The following is a 17,216-nucleotide window of genomic DNA, read 5'->3' on the forward strand; positions in this document are numbered from 1 at the left end:
AACATTGCTAGCAAAATGTAACTGGTGAAGGATTTCACCATTGATCTTTATGCTGACTTGTATATTTCTTCCAAACTTGATGCGAATAGCTTTTGTAAAATGGTCTCCCCTGGCTGAACACCCTGTTTTATCTTGGTGGTGATGATTGATGAGATTGATAGCTCTGGCACTTGTGTATATTGACGTAAAGAAGTTGATATTGTCAGAGGCGGCCTTAGGGGTGTGCGGGGCTGAGGGCTGACCAACCCCACGCAGGGCCGGTTACGTCAAACGCTGTTACCGGTATGTGTGGACTGTAGAAACTTGCACACGAATTTAAACAGAATAATGTTAACATACACCGGATTTTCTCATTACAGTATTCAGCTAAATTCTTGCAAGAGAACACACGGACTTTACCAAAATATAACGATATAATCTATTAAATAAAGTGCAATTCGTAATTCATGACAAAACCACGACAGTGTGAAATGTGATGTGGTGTCGTGCGCCTGATTCAGAACAGATACTGCTGAGGGTACAAAAGATTTCTTGTATGCATTCTTCCGCGCCAATGGGGTTTTATACCTCCTACCTAATGGCAGCAATCTAAAGAACGCATAAAGAGGGTGAGAGACATCCTTCACAATCATGGTTGCCTTCCTCAACAGTGCACGGTTGTGCAGTTCAGAAAGGGGAGTTTGAGGTGATCCAATTATTTTTGAAGCCTGGTTAACTACACGACACAGTTTTGTTCTATGTTTAACGGTTAATAAGTTGTACCAAGATAAGTAATTAAAAGTGAGAACAGATTCAACAAGTGATCTATAAACCAGCGTTAAAACCTCCTTGCTAACATGAAAGGCTCTAAGTTGCCTTAGTAGATGGAGGCGCTGCTGTGCCTTCTTATATACAGCATCTGCATGCTGCATGAAAGACAGACCGGTGTCAATCTCTGTCCCGAGGTATTTAAAAGTCTGAACCTGCTCCACCAACTGACCCTGGATACTAAGTGGCTGGAACAGCAGTGATGGAGCTCGTCCTTTGGGGCCACAACACAGTTCCTTAGTTTTAGAAACATTTAGCTCCAGTGAATTTTCGGCCAATAACTGAACCAGTCTCTGGACCTCCTGCTGATATGCAGAGAGGGCACAGGTATCAGTCATATGGGCCACCAGGGCCATGTCATCAGCATATTTATACAGTGTCATTGCTGCACTGCTGCAGGAAACATTGTTTATGTAGACAGAGAAAAGAAAAGGGGATAGAACACATCCCTGAGGAAGGCCTGCATTTAAAACGGATGTGCTAGAACTTATACCATTTAAAAACATCTGCTGTGGTCTTTCCGTTAAAAAAATTTTTACCCATAAAATCAGCATGGGATGCACCTGAAAGTCAGAGAGGTGGTATAGCAGGATATCTATCTGAACAGTATTAAAAGCAGAGGATAAATCCATGAATAAAATCCTTGTATGTGGATGTACCGAATCCATTTGTCTAGTAACAGTATCTAAGAGTGTGAGACATGCATCCTCCACTCCACGCTTTGCTTTATATGTAAAACTGGAGTGGGTCAAGTTTGTCCGACAACATGCTGGAGAGATAATCACACAGTACTCTCTCCATACATTTACACAAGACAGATGTTAGGGCTACTGGCCTGTAGTCCTTTGGATCCTTGGCACGTGCCTGCTTGGGAATCGGAATTATGGTAGATTGCTTCCACTGACTTGGGACACAGCTGGAATCAAGAAGGTGTTGGAACAGTCTTGTGATGACCCCACCTAGCTGAGTAGCACAATCCTTTAACACTCTGCCGGAGTGATATGATTATGTATGTATGTATTATGATATGCAGGATGTCAGTCATAACTCACGCTGATGTCATGTCAGCCGGTTATCATTAGCGATACATGTTTTTGTGCATTAATATTCGCACATGTTTATGGCCTACAAATAAAATGTGAGTTTCAGGGTTTCGACAGGAAGTGTGACATTAGTGTAGAGGTATCATCATGAAATCTTCACAGACGAAAATCCACTTTTCTTCTCTTCCGATTGGAAAAGTTGTTGATGACATCTTCATAGTCTAATCTGGATCTGCAATGTCTTTTTCTATAGATAGGAGAAGCCAACCTAAGGACTAGTGGGCTATGCCTGTTTCAGGAAGGGGTTATACTGGCAACACTTTTCCGGCGATGAAGGTGTACAATTGAATGTTTTCAAAGACGTACATGTACGGAATTTGACCTTCAAGAGGGATTTTAAAAGGGTTCCTCTTAGAAGCATCTTAAATATACTGTATAGATATATATATATACTGGAGAATATAACTTGACAAATCTGCTCATATGGGACAGGCGGACCTCAAAAGCGGGGCCTCCTTAGGCATAGGGCCTGGGGCGATCGCTCCTGCTTGCCACCCCCAAATGCCGCTCTTGGATATTGTTATGAGACACAGGGTGTTGAGAATCCTAGTAAGTAAGAAAAAAGTAGAAGATGATTGAAATGCAAAAACAAAAAAGGTTAGCAAAGGTCAAAATACCAGGAAGTCAAAACAGTCATAGGAATAAGATCAAAAAGAGACAAAACAAAGGTGAAGTCAAAAATACTGAGAAGAGGCCAAATCCAGGCAAGAGTTTACTTCACAATAAAGCTAAGCAGCAATACAGAGAAAGAACTTTTTTATCCACCAAGGGATAACTTGAAAGCATAAATGCTTCCATATTTACATGCAACATCTCAAAATGTGATTGCGATTTTGGACTTGGTTGCCCCGGATTGCCTTTTAGGCATATTCTGTTTGGTCTTTTGATCATTTTTTGCTCTTTTCCCCTGTTTTGGTAATACATTCTCAATTTCTAAAGATTCAGTGTGGGTGGCACGGTGGCGCAGGAGACCTGGGTTCGCTTTCCGGGTCCCCCCTGCGTGGAGTTTGCATGTTCTCCCATTTTCTGCGTGGGTTTCCTCCCACAATCCAAAGACATGCAGGTCAGGTGCATTGGAGATCCTAAATTGTCTCTAGTGTGTGTGCCCTGTGGTGGGCAGGCACCCTGCCCAGGGTTTGTTCCTGCCTTGTGCCCAGGGCTGACTGGGTTTGGCTCCAGCAGACCCCTGTGTTAGGATATAATGGATGGATAAAGATTCAGTGTTGCCTTTTGTTTATCAACCTGAGGTTTTACCGTTTCTCTCCCTTCTAATGAGAAGTCAAGTAAAATGACCCCTTTTATTGGCTAACTAAAAAAAATAACAATTTGCAAGCTTTTGAGGCAACGCAGGCCCCTTCTTCAGGCAAGACGTTCCTTCTAAGGCATTTTTCTGAATTAGATAGATAGATAGATAGATAGATAGATAGATAGATAGATAGATAGATAGATAGATAGATAGATAGATAGATAGATAGATAGATAGATAGATAGATAGATAGATACTTTATTAATCCCAAGGGGAAATTCTGGGACTATATTGCTTTTTTGAACTTTTATAGAATGATTCCAATTTTTAGGCCTGTGTAGGCCACAAACTGCAGGTAGCAATTTGGACTGGCTACCTTGGGGTGAGCCTCTTCTGGGCAGGGAAGTGAAGGTTCTGACTTGCTTTTGTGGCTTACTTTGGCGATACCACCTTTCACCATGGATACTGTATATACTTTGTAACAATTTCTGCCATGGAGAGTGCTATACATCATAATACAGTAAATGCTCAGTCAATAGGGTTTAGTATGAATGCTGGGCTTATATGCCTGTAAATACCATGGGCCACCATCTGCAAGTCTTATCTGTTTGAGGCAGTCGGCCTTTGCTGAGGTGTGGTGTAATTCACGTGTTTGCACTTCATTACAATAGATATGATTAATAATTGACATGGGCTTAAAATGAGATGGGAATATTTCACGATTCTTCATTTGAACCTACTGTGGTTTTGTTCCAAGAGACAGAGTGCACAGTGTTTATTGTACAAAATATGTTGCCCAAATTCATTTTTAAAAATTGAGCACCATTCAGTGTGTTAAATATCAAAAGCACTCTGAAAAAGCTTCATTATAAGAGAAAAAATGACAAAATACTGCAGTATATAATTCATCCATCCACCCAAAGTCTAAACCTGCTTATCTAGACCAGGGTCTCCCAGAAGCTGGAGCCCATCCCAGCAACCATTGGGCACAAGGCAGGAATTATCCCTGAACAGGGCGCCAGACCATCACAGTGTGAACACAGACACGGGTCAACTTGGCATTACTAATCCACCTAACATGCATGTCTTTGGACTGGAGGAAAGAGGAGACCCACACAGAAATATGGCGAACACACAAGCTCCATGAGCCGCAGTCTTCTTGTTGTGAGGCTACCACTGTGCCACCCTACTGTATACTTTTTACTAAAATAAAAAATGAACTTTTTTTCACATGCAAAGAAAAACTTAACCAAAGTTCTTGACCAAAGTACACTGTCAAGTCTATTACTAAAGGTCTCATTAAAGGTTAGTAACGTGAGAACAGTTTCATATTAATTAACCCTAAAGAATATTCTAAACATTACCATCGCCAGTGAATAAAACAAACTATCCTGACCCACAAATATCCAAAATAAGGTGATGAAAATGACCAAAAGAATTATATTGTTCCAAATATTTTGACGTTGTATGAACAAAATAAAAAAAAGTCAAATACTACTAAAGCAACAGAGCATTTATACTTTCTTTATAGCCACCCACAGTAAGATTACTTCTAGAGGGCTGGAATCATTGCTGTTCTGGTGAAAGTGTGAAGAAGAAGAACCTCCACAGCATTTCACTTTAAGGAATGAGGAGCTGGAGGTCAGACTCACCATGAAAATGATGACCATAGATCCAGTCAAGATGCGCGACTGGCGAGTTTTTTCCGGGAAGTAGGGTTCCATTGCTCCTGTAACAGGATTCTGCTCCATGCCTGGCGCCATTGCCACAAATTCTGGCCGTGGACGCTCCTGCCAAAAACACACCATGTCAATCAGCCATATCCAGTTTAGAGTTACATTGTCATGAGCTCAAACTAAATAACATTTCTCCAGTTGTACACACGACTCCTTTTCCTGTATCTATGCTTCCCATGCATCCATTTTCCAAACCTACTTGTCCAGGGCAGGGTTGTGGGGCAGCTGGAGCCTATCCCAGCAAGCATCAGGCACAAGGCAGAAAGCAGCAGTCCATCTCAAGGTGAACACACACACAAACACAAACACACACACCAGGCCCAATTTAAGAACCCCAATTCACCTAACCTGCATGTCGCTGGACTTTTAGGAGAAAACCAATTCAGACATAGGGAGAACATGCAAACGTCACGCAGGGAGCACCAGTCTCCTTGTTGCAAGACAGCAGGGCTACCACTGCACCACCCTGCCTCCCTTATTAATGCTTCCCTTTTAAGAGAACTCTTGTTCCTCATTTGATTCTAGAGCTGTCTCGTGCAATTTATCTTTAAGTGTTTATTAAGAAAATGTTATATATCAGAATGTTTGATCTGTTTCCCCTCTTTCTATTTGTTTTTGCTCATTCATATCACATAGGGTGATAGACGCAGACAGAACCAATTCAAATCTGCTTTGGTTCTCCGATCAGAGAGATTTTAAAGCTCTTGGGCAGGAGGAGATCATCACCGTGGACATCCCTTTTCATTGAAACCTGTATTCGAAATGGGGGCTGCTGCTGTTAGCAAATGAGGTCATTAGGTGGCCTTCCAAGGATTGACCCCTCTAAGGTGCCTAATGAAGAGTTTGTAGTGAGAAAGTCAACTGAGACTAGGCCACCATTCACATGCTGTTTTTGATATAGGTCTTGAATTATGCCGAACAAAACCAGCCACTGGTGACACCTCTCATTACTAGTCTAAGAGGATGATGTCATTCCACCTCAGTGCCCACACATGCTCAGACTTACTCGCCCGGCATCAAAGAACCATCTTTAAAATGCAAGGGGGTAATGGACTACCTGGAGACATGCTGTATAGACATGTCTTGCTGGGCATCAAACTCAGGTCCCTGTAGTCAAGGGGCAGCAGTGCTAATGATTCTACCAATCAGCCTAAAAGAGTCTAAAGCTTTATTACAAACAGGTTTTGTTAGCAGAGTAGTTAACTACTACTACTACTACTAATAGGCCTGATTTGGGCTTGAAAGTAAAGTTTGCATCATGTGAAAAACGTGTAGGGCTTTAACAGGCTGTTTTCCAAGACATTTATTTAAGGTGACCACAATTTTTTGGGCCAATCTGGGGACATTTAGAGGAGCGTAGACTACTCCCCTCGGGTTCTGTGATTGAAGTTCTCCCACCACTACCGATGGAAAACTTTGAGTCGCACATGCTGCAGATCGCAACAGAAAAATCCGGGGTTGGACGCAAATACGAAAATTCACACTGAAGCCCATCATTGAACTGACACTTCCTTTTAGCACTCATGTTGAATCACAGGGATCACCGCGCCAAAATGCAGAAACCACAGGTGGAAGAAAAGAGCCGCCACGCTGCTCTCGCATCCAGAAGCAAGCCACGTGTAGACACAGCCACAGGCAGAGGCAGAGCACGGCGTGCCTCTCTTAGAATCTACAGATCACAAGTAGGGACTCTAAACACTACAGAGTACAAAGCAAAAGCTTATCACGTGATTTCTCGCCAAAGTTGTAGGATGCGGTAAAGCATAACCTCCGTCAAAACACCGTGCACGCACGCCGAGTTCAAATTATCGTGGTGATGAGATACATTCAAAAAAGTGAACCAGCTGAAACCGGGGATGAAATCTTAAACTGGGGACAAAACGGGGACATGTTTCTGAGTGGGGACAGTTGTCCGAAAAAAGGGGACTGTCCCTGGAAAACAGGGACGGATGGTCACCTAAATTTAATCCCATCAAATTTTGTTGGATGACATATTGAAATAATTTAACTATTCTGCTCATTATCTGTGTGTCATGGGCTGAATGGTCTCCACAGATCTGTAAGAATTCTTCTGCTCTTTTATGTTATATAAAGTCTGACAGTGCAGTTCCCAGCCAGATCATTTTTGTCATTACATGGCAGTACACATTGTTCACCACTGGGGGCTTTACTGAAATGTCCAGTCACTGCTGAATTCTATGTTGAGTATTTTTTCATATTACAGGAATTGTGTACTTCTGATCAATACATGGACACTAGAACTATGGACTGGAAACTCTTCACCAAATTTTGTGGATATTGGATGACCCTTTTTTTAACTTTCTCATATACAAAGTATAGGGAAAGTATTGTAATTGTCGAAAAAATTTGATGTTGAGATTTTGATGAATCTCGATGTTTTAGACCTCCCTGACTTTCTCGTATGCAAAGAATAGGGAAAGTATTGGAATACTCCAAAAATTCCATTTCGAGATTCTCATGAATCTCAATGTTTTAGACCTTCCCGAGATGGAAAATACCATTTTTGGAATTATGTCTGTGTGTGTGTGTGTGTGTGCGTGGGCATGTGTATGTGTGTGCGTGTGTGTGTGTGTGTGTATATATAAACACGATAACTTGAGAAGGCTTTCACTTAGGTCAACCAAATTTTGCATACAAGTATTAGGTACAAAACCGTAGTTGTCTATCAAGTTTTGGGCTATTTCCACTAACTGGAAATGGTACTTTATTTATCTATGCCACAGCCATCACAACTCTGCCATCCTATAATAAACTAGTCCAGTTCTTTGAGGCAGTGGGACACATCTTTAGAAGGAGAATAAACTCAGGTGGACCACTACACTGAGGAGACACTTCCACCTCCTGGTCAAACCACAGAGCCTGACCACATGCAATGACATATACTGCCATATAGGCATAACGCATGTGCTTCAGAACAGGTCATCCACCTCAAGCTAAGCGTGTAGTTGCAAGTAGTTGGATGGGAGATCATCTAGGAAAAGCTTGGGTTTAGTGGTGTTAGTGAGACAAGCAGGAGATGCATATCCTGTGGTCTGAATGTGGACCCCAATGCCCCAGTGCAATGATGGGGACACTGTGCTATAAAAATCGCACCGTACCTCGGATGAGATGTAAAGCTGAGGTCCTGACTCTCTGTGGTCATAAAAGATCTCTGGGCATCCTTTGTAAAGAGCAGGGCATATCCCAATATCCAGGGTATATTGTTCACCATGGCCTAGTCATTCTGGCCCCCTAATCATCCTCTGTCTCTAATTGTCTCTAATCTCTTTCACCACTTTGCCACCCAATAGCTAATGTGTGGTGAGCATACTGGTACAAAAATGGCTGCCATCACATCATCCAGGTGGATGCTACACATTAGTGGTGATTGAAGTGGCTCCCCACTCACTGAAGCACTTTGAGTAGAGTGATAAATGTAAAGAATTATTATCATTATTATGTACTGCTTCCCGTCACGTGGAATGGAAACAATGCACAGAGTTTCAAGAAAAGTGAAATGCTTGACATAAAAGTGCATAGGTGACCAAACTATGAGGTTAGATTTCCATTTCGTTCACTGAGAGCAGTGGTTCTGAACCCTTTTTGGCTTCTGGACATACTTTTATATATTTTTATTAACATTTAAAATATAGTTTACATAAATGAAATCAATTAGTCTTGGTTTTGGTCTGCTTCTTCGCCCATTTCATGATGTGCTGAACAATTAAAGTAGGGGGCTTAGCGTGATTACACACCGAAAAAGCATTGAAGACTGGTGGAGGGGTAATGTGTGAGCTAATCAACCACTGAAATCGAAACCTCCCCACGAGCTGGGGGTAAGATCCAACTTGTGAACGTTGCAATCTAGCTCTAACCTCACTGGGCCTGCACCAAATTAACATCATCCTGGACTAAAATCTTTGCATGCCTATCAGACAATTTAGGGTCACAATTCCTCCTAATCCACTAACAGATGTGCTTGGTGGACTCCCAGATGGGCTTAAAGTGGAGAAGGACAAACAAACTGGAATTGCCTTTACCTCACTATCTGCACGTAGACTTATCTTGCTCAACTGGAAGAATCCTAGTCCACCTCTCATAAGTCAGTGGGAAACTGATGGTATATATTATTGGAAATTGGAAAAACTCACTCAGGATCTGTTCAAAACTTTTTTAAAACCTGGTAGGATCTAATCAATAATATATTAGAATAAGCACTTACTACCACACTTCTACTTCTACTCTTAAAGTTTAACTCTGGCTGTTGGCTTTGCTCTCTGTCTCAAGGGTCGGGGTTGATTTGAACTTAGTTTTGTCAAGTTTTGATTTGCTTATATGGAATGTTAGTTGCTGTTAATAAATTCAATAAAAAATGAGGTTAAAAACTCTAAGTTTGAGTACGGGGTTTCACACTGCACATGTCTCCCTAGTTCAACTGTAAAAAGGACAAGTAACCATAGATGTAGATCTACTAAATCACCCAACATTTAAAATTGCTGTAAAGCCAAAATAAACCCAGGATGTTTCTCTTTTCTGTGGCCCAGAAAGATAAATTTCTGGAGGTCTGTGTGCTACACAATTGATTCCAGGACCCATAGTGTCCAGAAGCACAGAACACGAGGCAAAAACTCACAACCAGTAGAGATCTGTTGCATGTCTTCCTTCTCAGTCTGACATCACACTCCTTCCACTTTGAGAAAGTGACATCACAGACCACACCAATACCATCAGGACTAAGAGCCTATAATCTCAAACTTGGCATGTCCTTTCATTCCTGTGTTTCATACATGGCCTGTGGCCCATACCTCATTTTCTTGGAAATCCATGCAATCCCAGTGATGGGCAAGCGTAGCGTTCTTCCTTTTCCAGTATTCCAGAAAGGTCACAGCCCAAAATGACATAAACACACTGAAAAGCACAGTCCCTGGGTGATCAAATAGGTACCCCAGCTAAAAGGAAAAGGAAAAAGCAAATATCCATAAAAAGGACTAGCAGAGGAGCAGACGCTAAGAATGACTTGCCAGATTGGCAGCTCAAGGTAAAACTGAGATGTAGAAGCCCACATGTGCCACTTTGTATTACATATCCAAGTGATTAATGTCACATCTTAAAAGTTCATCGAATCACTTGATCCCTCCCTGCTCCACCCTTAATGTATGTTTTTGGAGCTGAACACCAACATGAAGGGAGTTGTGATGAAAATATGCAAGGTGGCACAAACTGAGATGCAGCCTTATGGATCGTTTCAGGGTGGTTTACTTACTTTGGTCATGGTGCAGATGTGCAATATGTTTGAATTAGAGAAGGCATCATATAGAAGGCACGTCAAGTTGTCTTCCTCAGTGAAGGAGATCTCTTTGACCAGCATGCTTTGCTTACTTTAATCAAGGAGCAGATGCCCAAGTTGTTCCAAACAGAGCAAATGTTACACACCTGGCACATTAGATGCGTTTGCCCTTGTGCCACTGTACCACATTTTTTGACCAGCAAACAAGGATTATCTTGGTCATGAAATGGATGCTGTATATGTGGGATATCAAATAGTATCCTCATTCCCCAGCATGCTTCAATTACCTTGGTCATAGAGTAGATGTCCAAGATGTTTGAATTGGAGCTTGCTTAACAAACACATTAGATATTGATCTCTGTTGTAGGAGAGCTCCTTGGTATATCACACTTTGATTACTTGTAACATGAAGGTGTTTCATAAACGCTCATAGGAGCAGATCTCCTTCTGCCAGCATACTTTGCTGATTGTAGTCATTCATCAGATGTCCAAGATGGTGGAACTGTACCTGCATATTGAGTACATGAAATTGTGCCCTCTTGTGGATCAGAGCTCCCTGTCCAACCATGCTTAGATTACCTGGATTATGAAGTAGGGCGTCAGATATAGCCCAGTACAGTACTGGAACAGATCCCTTTGACTCAGGGTGCCTGGTTTACCGTGGTCATGAAGTAGGTGTCACATAGCAAGCACATCAGATAATGCTCCCACTGAAATAGATGTCGATGCCCCAGCATGCTTTACTTACCTTGGTCATGCTGCAGATGTCCGAGATGTTCCATGCAGAGCAGGTGTCACATAGCGGACACATCAGATAAAGCCCCTCACTTGAGCAGATCTCCTTTCTGGGGAGAAAAAAATAGCAGAATTTAAAATGATGATATGGGAGATGCAGAAAAGATGCAGTGAATTATCTGTTATGAGAAAAATGAATACACCCCAGCTTGATACAGCCGGTCAGGATGAGGCAGACTGAGGGGACAGCCATGGTTAATAAATGTATGCCAAGGTCTGATGACAACTGCCTAGCCGCTGATATTAGAGAGTTGAATTCAGGTGTTTGTGGGTGTTGAATGGTCTGAAGGATAAAACCAATCAATGGTTTCATTAGCCACAGCTTCAAATGGCCTTCTAGAACTCCATTAATAATAATACAGTAATAATAATAATACATCCATCCATTATCCAACCCACTATATCCTAACTAAAGGGTCATGAGGGTCTGCTGGAGCCAATCCCAGCCAACACAGGGCGCAAGGCAGGGAACAAACCCCGGGCAGGGCGCCAGCCCACCTAACAATAATACATTTTATTTATATAGCACCATTCTCATACCATGGAACTTCAAGATGATTCTGCCAGAGCCCTCAGTTATGTGAAAGTCACTCTGCTTCTGGTGACATCACTTGATACCCATTATCAAAGCCACTAACCCCAAGCCCATACGATGCTGCACACTGGAAGCAAAGGTCTTAGCTTTGCCGTAACTGCATAGTTAACTGCGAGGAATCACGACTGTCTTTACCAGATTGACGTGTTACAGCAGATGCTTTGCAGCATAGCCTTGAGGTTACCTTCACGAAGCAGACCTTAACGCTGTTAGCACGAGCAGACAGGGGCACAAAGAAGCAAAGTGATTCACCACCTAACCGATAATGGATTTAAAGGCAAAAGGTCAGGAATTCAGATACAACATTTGGTCTTTATGAGATGTAATGCAGCTCATGTCTGAAAGCACCGGACGTTTCGGAGCCACAGTCCATGCCAAGCCACCGTCTGAGCCTTTGCATAAAAGTCAACATGAGGAAAGAATGAGCATCAGGCCAAGAGTATTGTCTAAAAGCTTTAAAATACTTTTGCTCTAGAAGGGCTGCATCCCATAATCCCAAGAGGCTGTAGGCATGACAACACAGTAGGCTGTAGCCAGAAAAAGCAGCATTCTCCTAGTCATTTTATAAAGAAGCAATAATTTAATTTTACCTTAAAGTTGGCAAATGATGGATTTTGGTTCCGTACATGTAGTCAATTCTGGGGCAGGCCTGTAATCATGGGTGTCGGGGGACGACTCCTGCTATTTCAAACAGACACAATGTGCTGTGAGGAGAACAGAATCCACCAACACCCGTCTCCATCTGAGGGGGTTACTCCTTATGAGCACTCATTTTATCCAAACTAGGCTTCACTGTTTCCTAAAGTCTCTGTGCCAGCTTCACCAGAACATTCTTTAGATCAGGAGGCTAACATGTGTTATTTATCTTATACTCTGGGACCACCACCACAGTTTACCAGTCCAAGGTAAAGCCTACAGGTCCACAGAACAATGAGGGGCTAACAAGACACCCTACAAATATCTATCACCTTCAGCATTGTCCATCATTATTCAGTAGGCCTGCTAGGAGAACAGGCAGAACCTTCTCACATATTATGCCCACTGATTAATCCTCTAAATAGTCAACTAGTTAATGCAAGAAAACATTCAAAGTTTTAGGCAACTCAACGTCACAGTGAGACGACCCTCACCTCCTCTGGTATAAATTTCATCTGAATGCCACCAACCTGGTAAATTCTCAGTATCCTCATAGCCAGTGTGGAGGTCTCGTTAGTGATCAAAAGCCACTCCACCTCGTATATCTGAGAAGCATCAGTTAGAAAATGGGATTTCTCAGAAAATGGAACGAACCTTAACAAAACTAATAATGTCATTTCTCAATGTAGTCTCTACCCTTCTCAATGCACTTGTGCCACCTGCAGAATAAAAGGTTTTGTCTTGTCCTCGCAACCACTCGTGCACCCGAGTTATTGTCGAACACTACATACTGAGGGTACCACAGTCACTAGTGCAAGTTACTGTGACTTGCTGGAGACCAATGTGAAGCCTGCTATTTGATCCAAGCAGTGGGGACTGCTGTCTCGAAGGGTCCTTTTGCCGCAAGACAATGCCCGTCCACACACTGCTAAGAACACCAAGGCTTGTCTGGAGAAAATGAAGCCTGAGGTATTGCCACGTCCTCCTTATCCGGCAGATTTGGTACCATGTGATTTTCACCTTTACGGACATCTGGGTGGTCGTTGATTCAAGACAGATGACGAAGTGAAGAAAGCGGTGCAGGACTGGGAGCGAGGACAAGACAAAACCTTTTCTTCTGCTGGCACTTCCAGGCAGGTGGCACAAGTGCATTGAGAAGGGTGGAGGATACATTGAGAAACGACATTATCAGTTTTGTTAAGGTTTGCTCCATTTTCTGATAAATCTCATTTTCTAACTTTAGCTTGACTCCCCCTCGTACAAAATGGCCGCTCTTCATGACATATGCGTACGCTAGTGTCAGGCCAACTCACTTACCATAAGAGTGCTGACGTTAGCTTCAACAGCTGCAGTTCTAGATAGCATAAAGCAAGAAAGGCAGAAAAACGCCATTTTGAGAGCAAAGCAGGCTATGATAATAGGAAACACTCTGACTTATGAATTCATATTTGAGTATCCAGTATTTTCAGGAAAGCCCAGTAAGGGCATTAAATGATTTATAAGACAATATGATCATTTTAAAATTTATATTCAGGGAGTCCCTCCAACACACAATTTTAATTTTGAGGCTTGGGTGTCCAGGACTCCAAACACCACCTCTATGTTTCATATTTCTTCCATAACTGACTACAATCTTACTTGTGGGTTTAGAAAGAAACTAATTTGAGAAGACTGGGCCCAAAGACAATGCTGTCTGACTCTGGCTACCTAATACTCTCCAAATTCTCGTATGAGTGCCAGCTCCTTCTCAGCCCCTGGACTGATGCTCCATACCACATGAGCCAGTTTTCATTATCATGAGCCTGTGGGGTTTTCCCACATGTGCCCATCTCTCAAATGGCATTCCACCTACATGGCAGGTTTATTTGGTTACTTTGCACTGAGCCAAACAGGAATCCATGTGTTACCTTAGCCTTATGAATTCATAAGCACAATGCACCCTTGGGCCTGAAATCAGAAGTGAGTCCTGTTATCTCTGTTATATGTGAAGTGCTCAAGATTCTGATTTGAAACCTTCATGGATCTTGATTGCCAAACCACTGTTCATCTCGCCTTTCCATTAACCGTACCAGGGACTCAAAGCTCTAATAAGCCCTGAGAGTGCGGGTCCACCTACCATGTCACGCTCATAATCGTCACAGGGACATTACGTAAGCCATTCTATAAACCAGGAATAACTCTGCATATTTCTTTTCTTTGCACTAATAATTTGAAAATCTTGGTTTGGTATCTAATTGGGTATCAGACACAAAAAAGATAAAACGTTTTGTCTACCTATGTACCTATGCCTACCTATGTGGCATACCTACATACAGTAGGTATGCCACCCCATTTTGAGAGCATTCTCATTTTTCTTCAGTCAAGGCTGAATTCACAAACAGGCTCCAGCAAACTCACGCAGGAGTGTTGGTTCCCATGGTGACAATGCCCGATATAAAGACAATGGTGCCCACCACGGCAGCAGGGAGAAGCCAGGCTGTGTAGAAACCTGCCGATAAAAGCATGAAAAGAAATACAAAAAGCAGTTAGTAGCATTAGTGAAGACAAGTCGCATGCAAAATTCACTACCAAGATATACAGAGAGAGGGCACACACCATGGCAGGCACATGTAAAACTACCCAGTTGATAAACTGTGACATCTTTACAGTTTTTCTTTCCTCTAAACTGCACTAACTGAGGTCTTTAATCATCTGAGAACAGTACCAATTACTTGCAAACCATTCTGTCAGGTGTATCCCAACCCTCTGACTACACTGTGGTACACCAATATTCGCATGACCAAGACGACACAGTCTCCAACAGCCTAAATCACTGGCACTCTTTGCCACTAGTGGGCAGCACTTATTCCAGATATGGCATTGTCTCCTTCCAACTTCTTACCCAAGAAAAAAAAAATCAGGAAGTCACCCCCTAATGCTGGGGCTCAGGATTGCTGCTTTGTTTGCCCAAAATTAAATGCAGAGATGCAGCCTTCATCATCTGAGCCTTCTTCACAGTGGCAACATACTGGTCTTGGCCGTCTAGTGTAAAGGTCTGCACCACTTCCATGACCCCCGCACCCCTCTGAATGCTGATTGGTCTCAGAGGCTCTTTTGCATGTCAGATGTTCACCACTAACTCTTCTGATGAATGAACAACTGGCTAAAAAAACAGGTGATGAGGAGCAGTTTTCAGAGGAATAAATATTAACCTGAAGGGCAGTGTAAGCAGGACTGGGGCAGGAAAGGAAGCTGACAAACTCCAGACCAACTTTTTTAACCAGGTGCTGGAATATACAGTATATGCGAGGAAATGATTTTCATCAAAAGCCACTCCACCTCGTAGATCTGAGAAACATCATACGAGGGGGAGTCAAGCTAAAGTTAGAAATTGGGATTCATCAGAAAATGGAACCAACCTTAACAAAACTGATAATGTTGTTTCTCAATGTAGTCTCCACCCTTCTCAATGCACTTGTGCCACCTGCAGAATAAAAGGTTTTGTCTTGTCCTCGCAACCCCTCTTGCACCCGGTGTGGGAAAGTGCTGACATGTAAAGTGCCAGGTGGCTATTTCAACATCTCATGCAATCTGTACAAATATACAGGGTGAGCACAAAGTCCATATACCCCTATCTTTTGGAGGATTTTGAAAGCAATAGGTTACCTCTCAGGAATCCAAAACATCTGTATGGGTTCCTCCATGATCTCTGCATTGCCGAATGCGCCGCCACGTTCTCCTGCTCATGCTCTGCAACGTTTGCGGGGTGACTTTCTGGAACGCTGCGCGAACCGCATGTTTCAGTTCATCGTACGATGAGTAACTGCGCTTCCACACGTCTACTTTGATAAACCCCCTGAGTGCATTATCTGGAGTTGTGAGATCAGGGCTTCTCGGAGGCCACGGAAAAGGAGCGGGATTGTTGTTTGATCCTCATCCGATCCAACGATTCCCAAACACTTTGCTGAGGCGATCACGCACGGTGATTGCGAAATGGGCAGCTACCCCGTCTTGTTGAAACCAAACACTGTCAAGGACGCCCTGGTTTCTCAGTTGCAGGATGAGCCAGCCATTCAGCATTTCCAGATAAATGATTTGGTTAACAGAACCACCAAAAAAAAATAAGGGCCAAACAAATGCTGTGCTGTCATTCCGGCCCAGATCATCACGTGTGGTGGGTTATGCTCAATTTCTTCAAAGAAATGTGGATTTTCTTTTCCCCAGAAAAACACGTTTCGATTGCGGGAGCTGCGATAAATCGCGCACACGTCAGAGAACATAACCCTTTCCTTCTCAGCATTTGTTGGAAATTGGTGCAGCATCAGATCACAAGCTTCCTGACGTCTGTCCAAGCCAGCATCCAAATGCTCCGCGATCGTGAAAACACTTGTGTCACCCATCGCTTCATCTTGGAACGACCGCCACGTTGCTGCGATTTCTTGAGCGGAATAAGTGTCAGCACCAGACAGGATGTCGGAAACACACCTCGAAATACCGGGAACACTTGGGCTGATGTCCACAGGAAGCAAATTGTCATGGGGTTATTCCTGTAAATGCTCCTAAAAATAGGGGTATATGGACTTTGTGCGCACCCTGTACCATCTGTTTCGAAAAGTGGCAAATTAAACTGTAAATTGGTTTGCTACTCACAAATTCCTTTCCCAACTTCTTACAAAAAGTACTCTTGGAGTGGATGTGTTGACTCATAAGGGCTTTCCTACCTAGCCAGGCAAAGTAGATAGCAATCTTCTCTCCAAAATACTGGCGAATGTGGTCTAGCGGCTGGTATTTGTACCATTTGGACCAGCGTGCCCAAAACTGGTAAAGGACCTGCCGAGAGTTGAGCTCTTCTGGGGCAACCTCATAACCTGGGAGCTCATAGAGACCCTAAGGAATCAAAAAAGGGGCAAAGGTTAGGAAACTGCAAGAAGGGCATCTAGACACCCTTCACATTAGCCCAGGGGTCCTGCATGCACAGTAGAAATGTGGGGTGGGATTGGCTGGAGGGGTTCACAGATTATATGACAAGGTC

At 42.9% G+C, this 17,216-nt stretch overlaps 1 protein-coding gene across 2 annotated transcripts in view; it reads right to left on the reverse strand.

Annotated features, from left to right (window-relative positions):
* ano11 (anoctamin 11) overlaps window positions 1-17,216 on the reverse strand; it is a 114,189-nt gene that overhangs the window by 44,369 nt on the left and 52,604 nt on the right. For both annotated transcript variants that reach the window (XM_039755598.1, XM_039755597.1), the window contains exons 8-12: window positions 16,906-17,071; window positions 14,603-14,693; window positions 10,928-11,024; window positions 9,698-9,841; window positions 4,809-4,946 (exon numbers count right to left, since the gene is read on the reverse strand). In XM_039755598.1, the coding sequence (XP_039611532.1) occupies window positions 4,809-4,946; window positions 9,698-9,841; window positions 10,928-11,024; window positions 14,603-14,693; window positions 16,906-17,071 (636 nt within the window). The remainder of the gene's footprint in view (window positions 1-4,808; window positions 4,947-9,697; window positions 9,842-10,927; window positions 11,025-14,602; window positions 14,694-16,905; window positions 17,072-17,216) is intronic.

Source organism: Polypterus senegalus, chromosome 6 (assembly GCF_016835505.1).
Source record: "Polypterus senegalus isolate Bchr_013 chromosome 6, ASM1683550v1, whole genome shotgun sequence".
Taxonomy (NCBI): Eukaryota; Metazoa; Chordata; class Cladistia; order Polypteriformes; family Polypteridae; genus Polypterus; species Polypterus senegalus.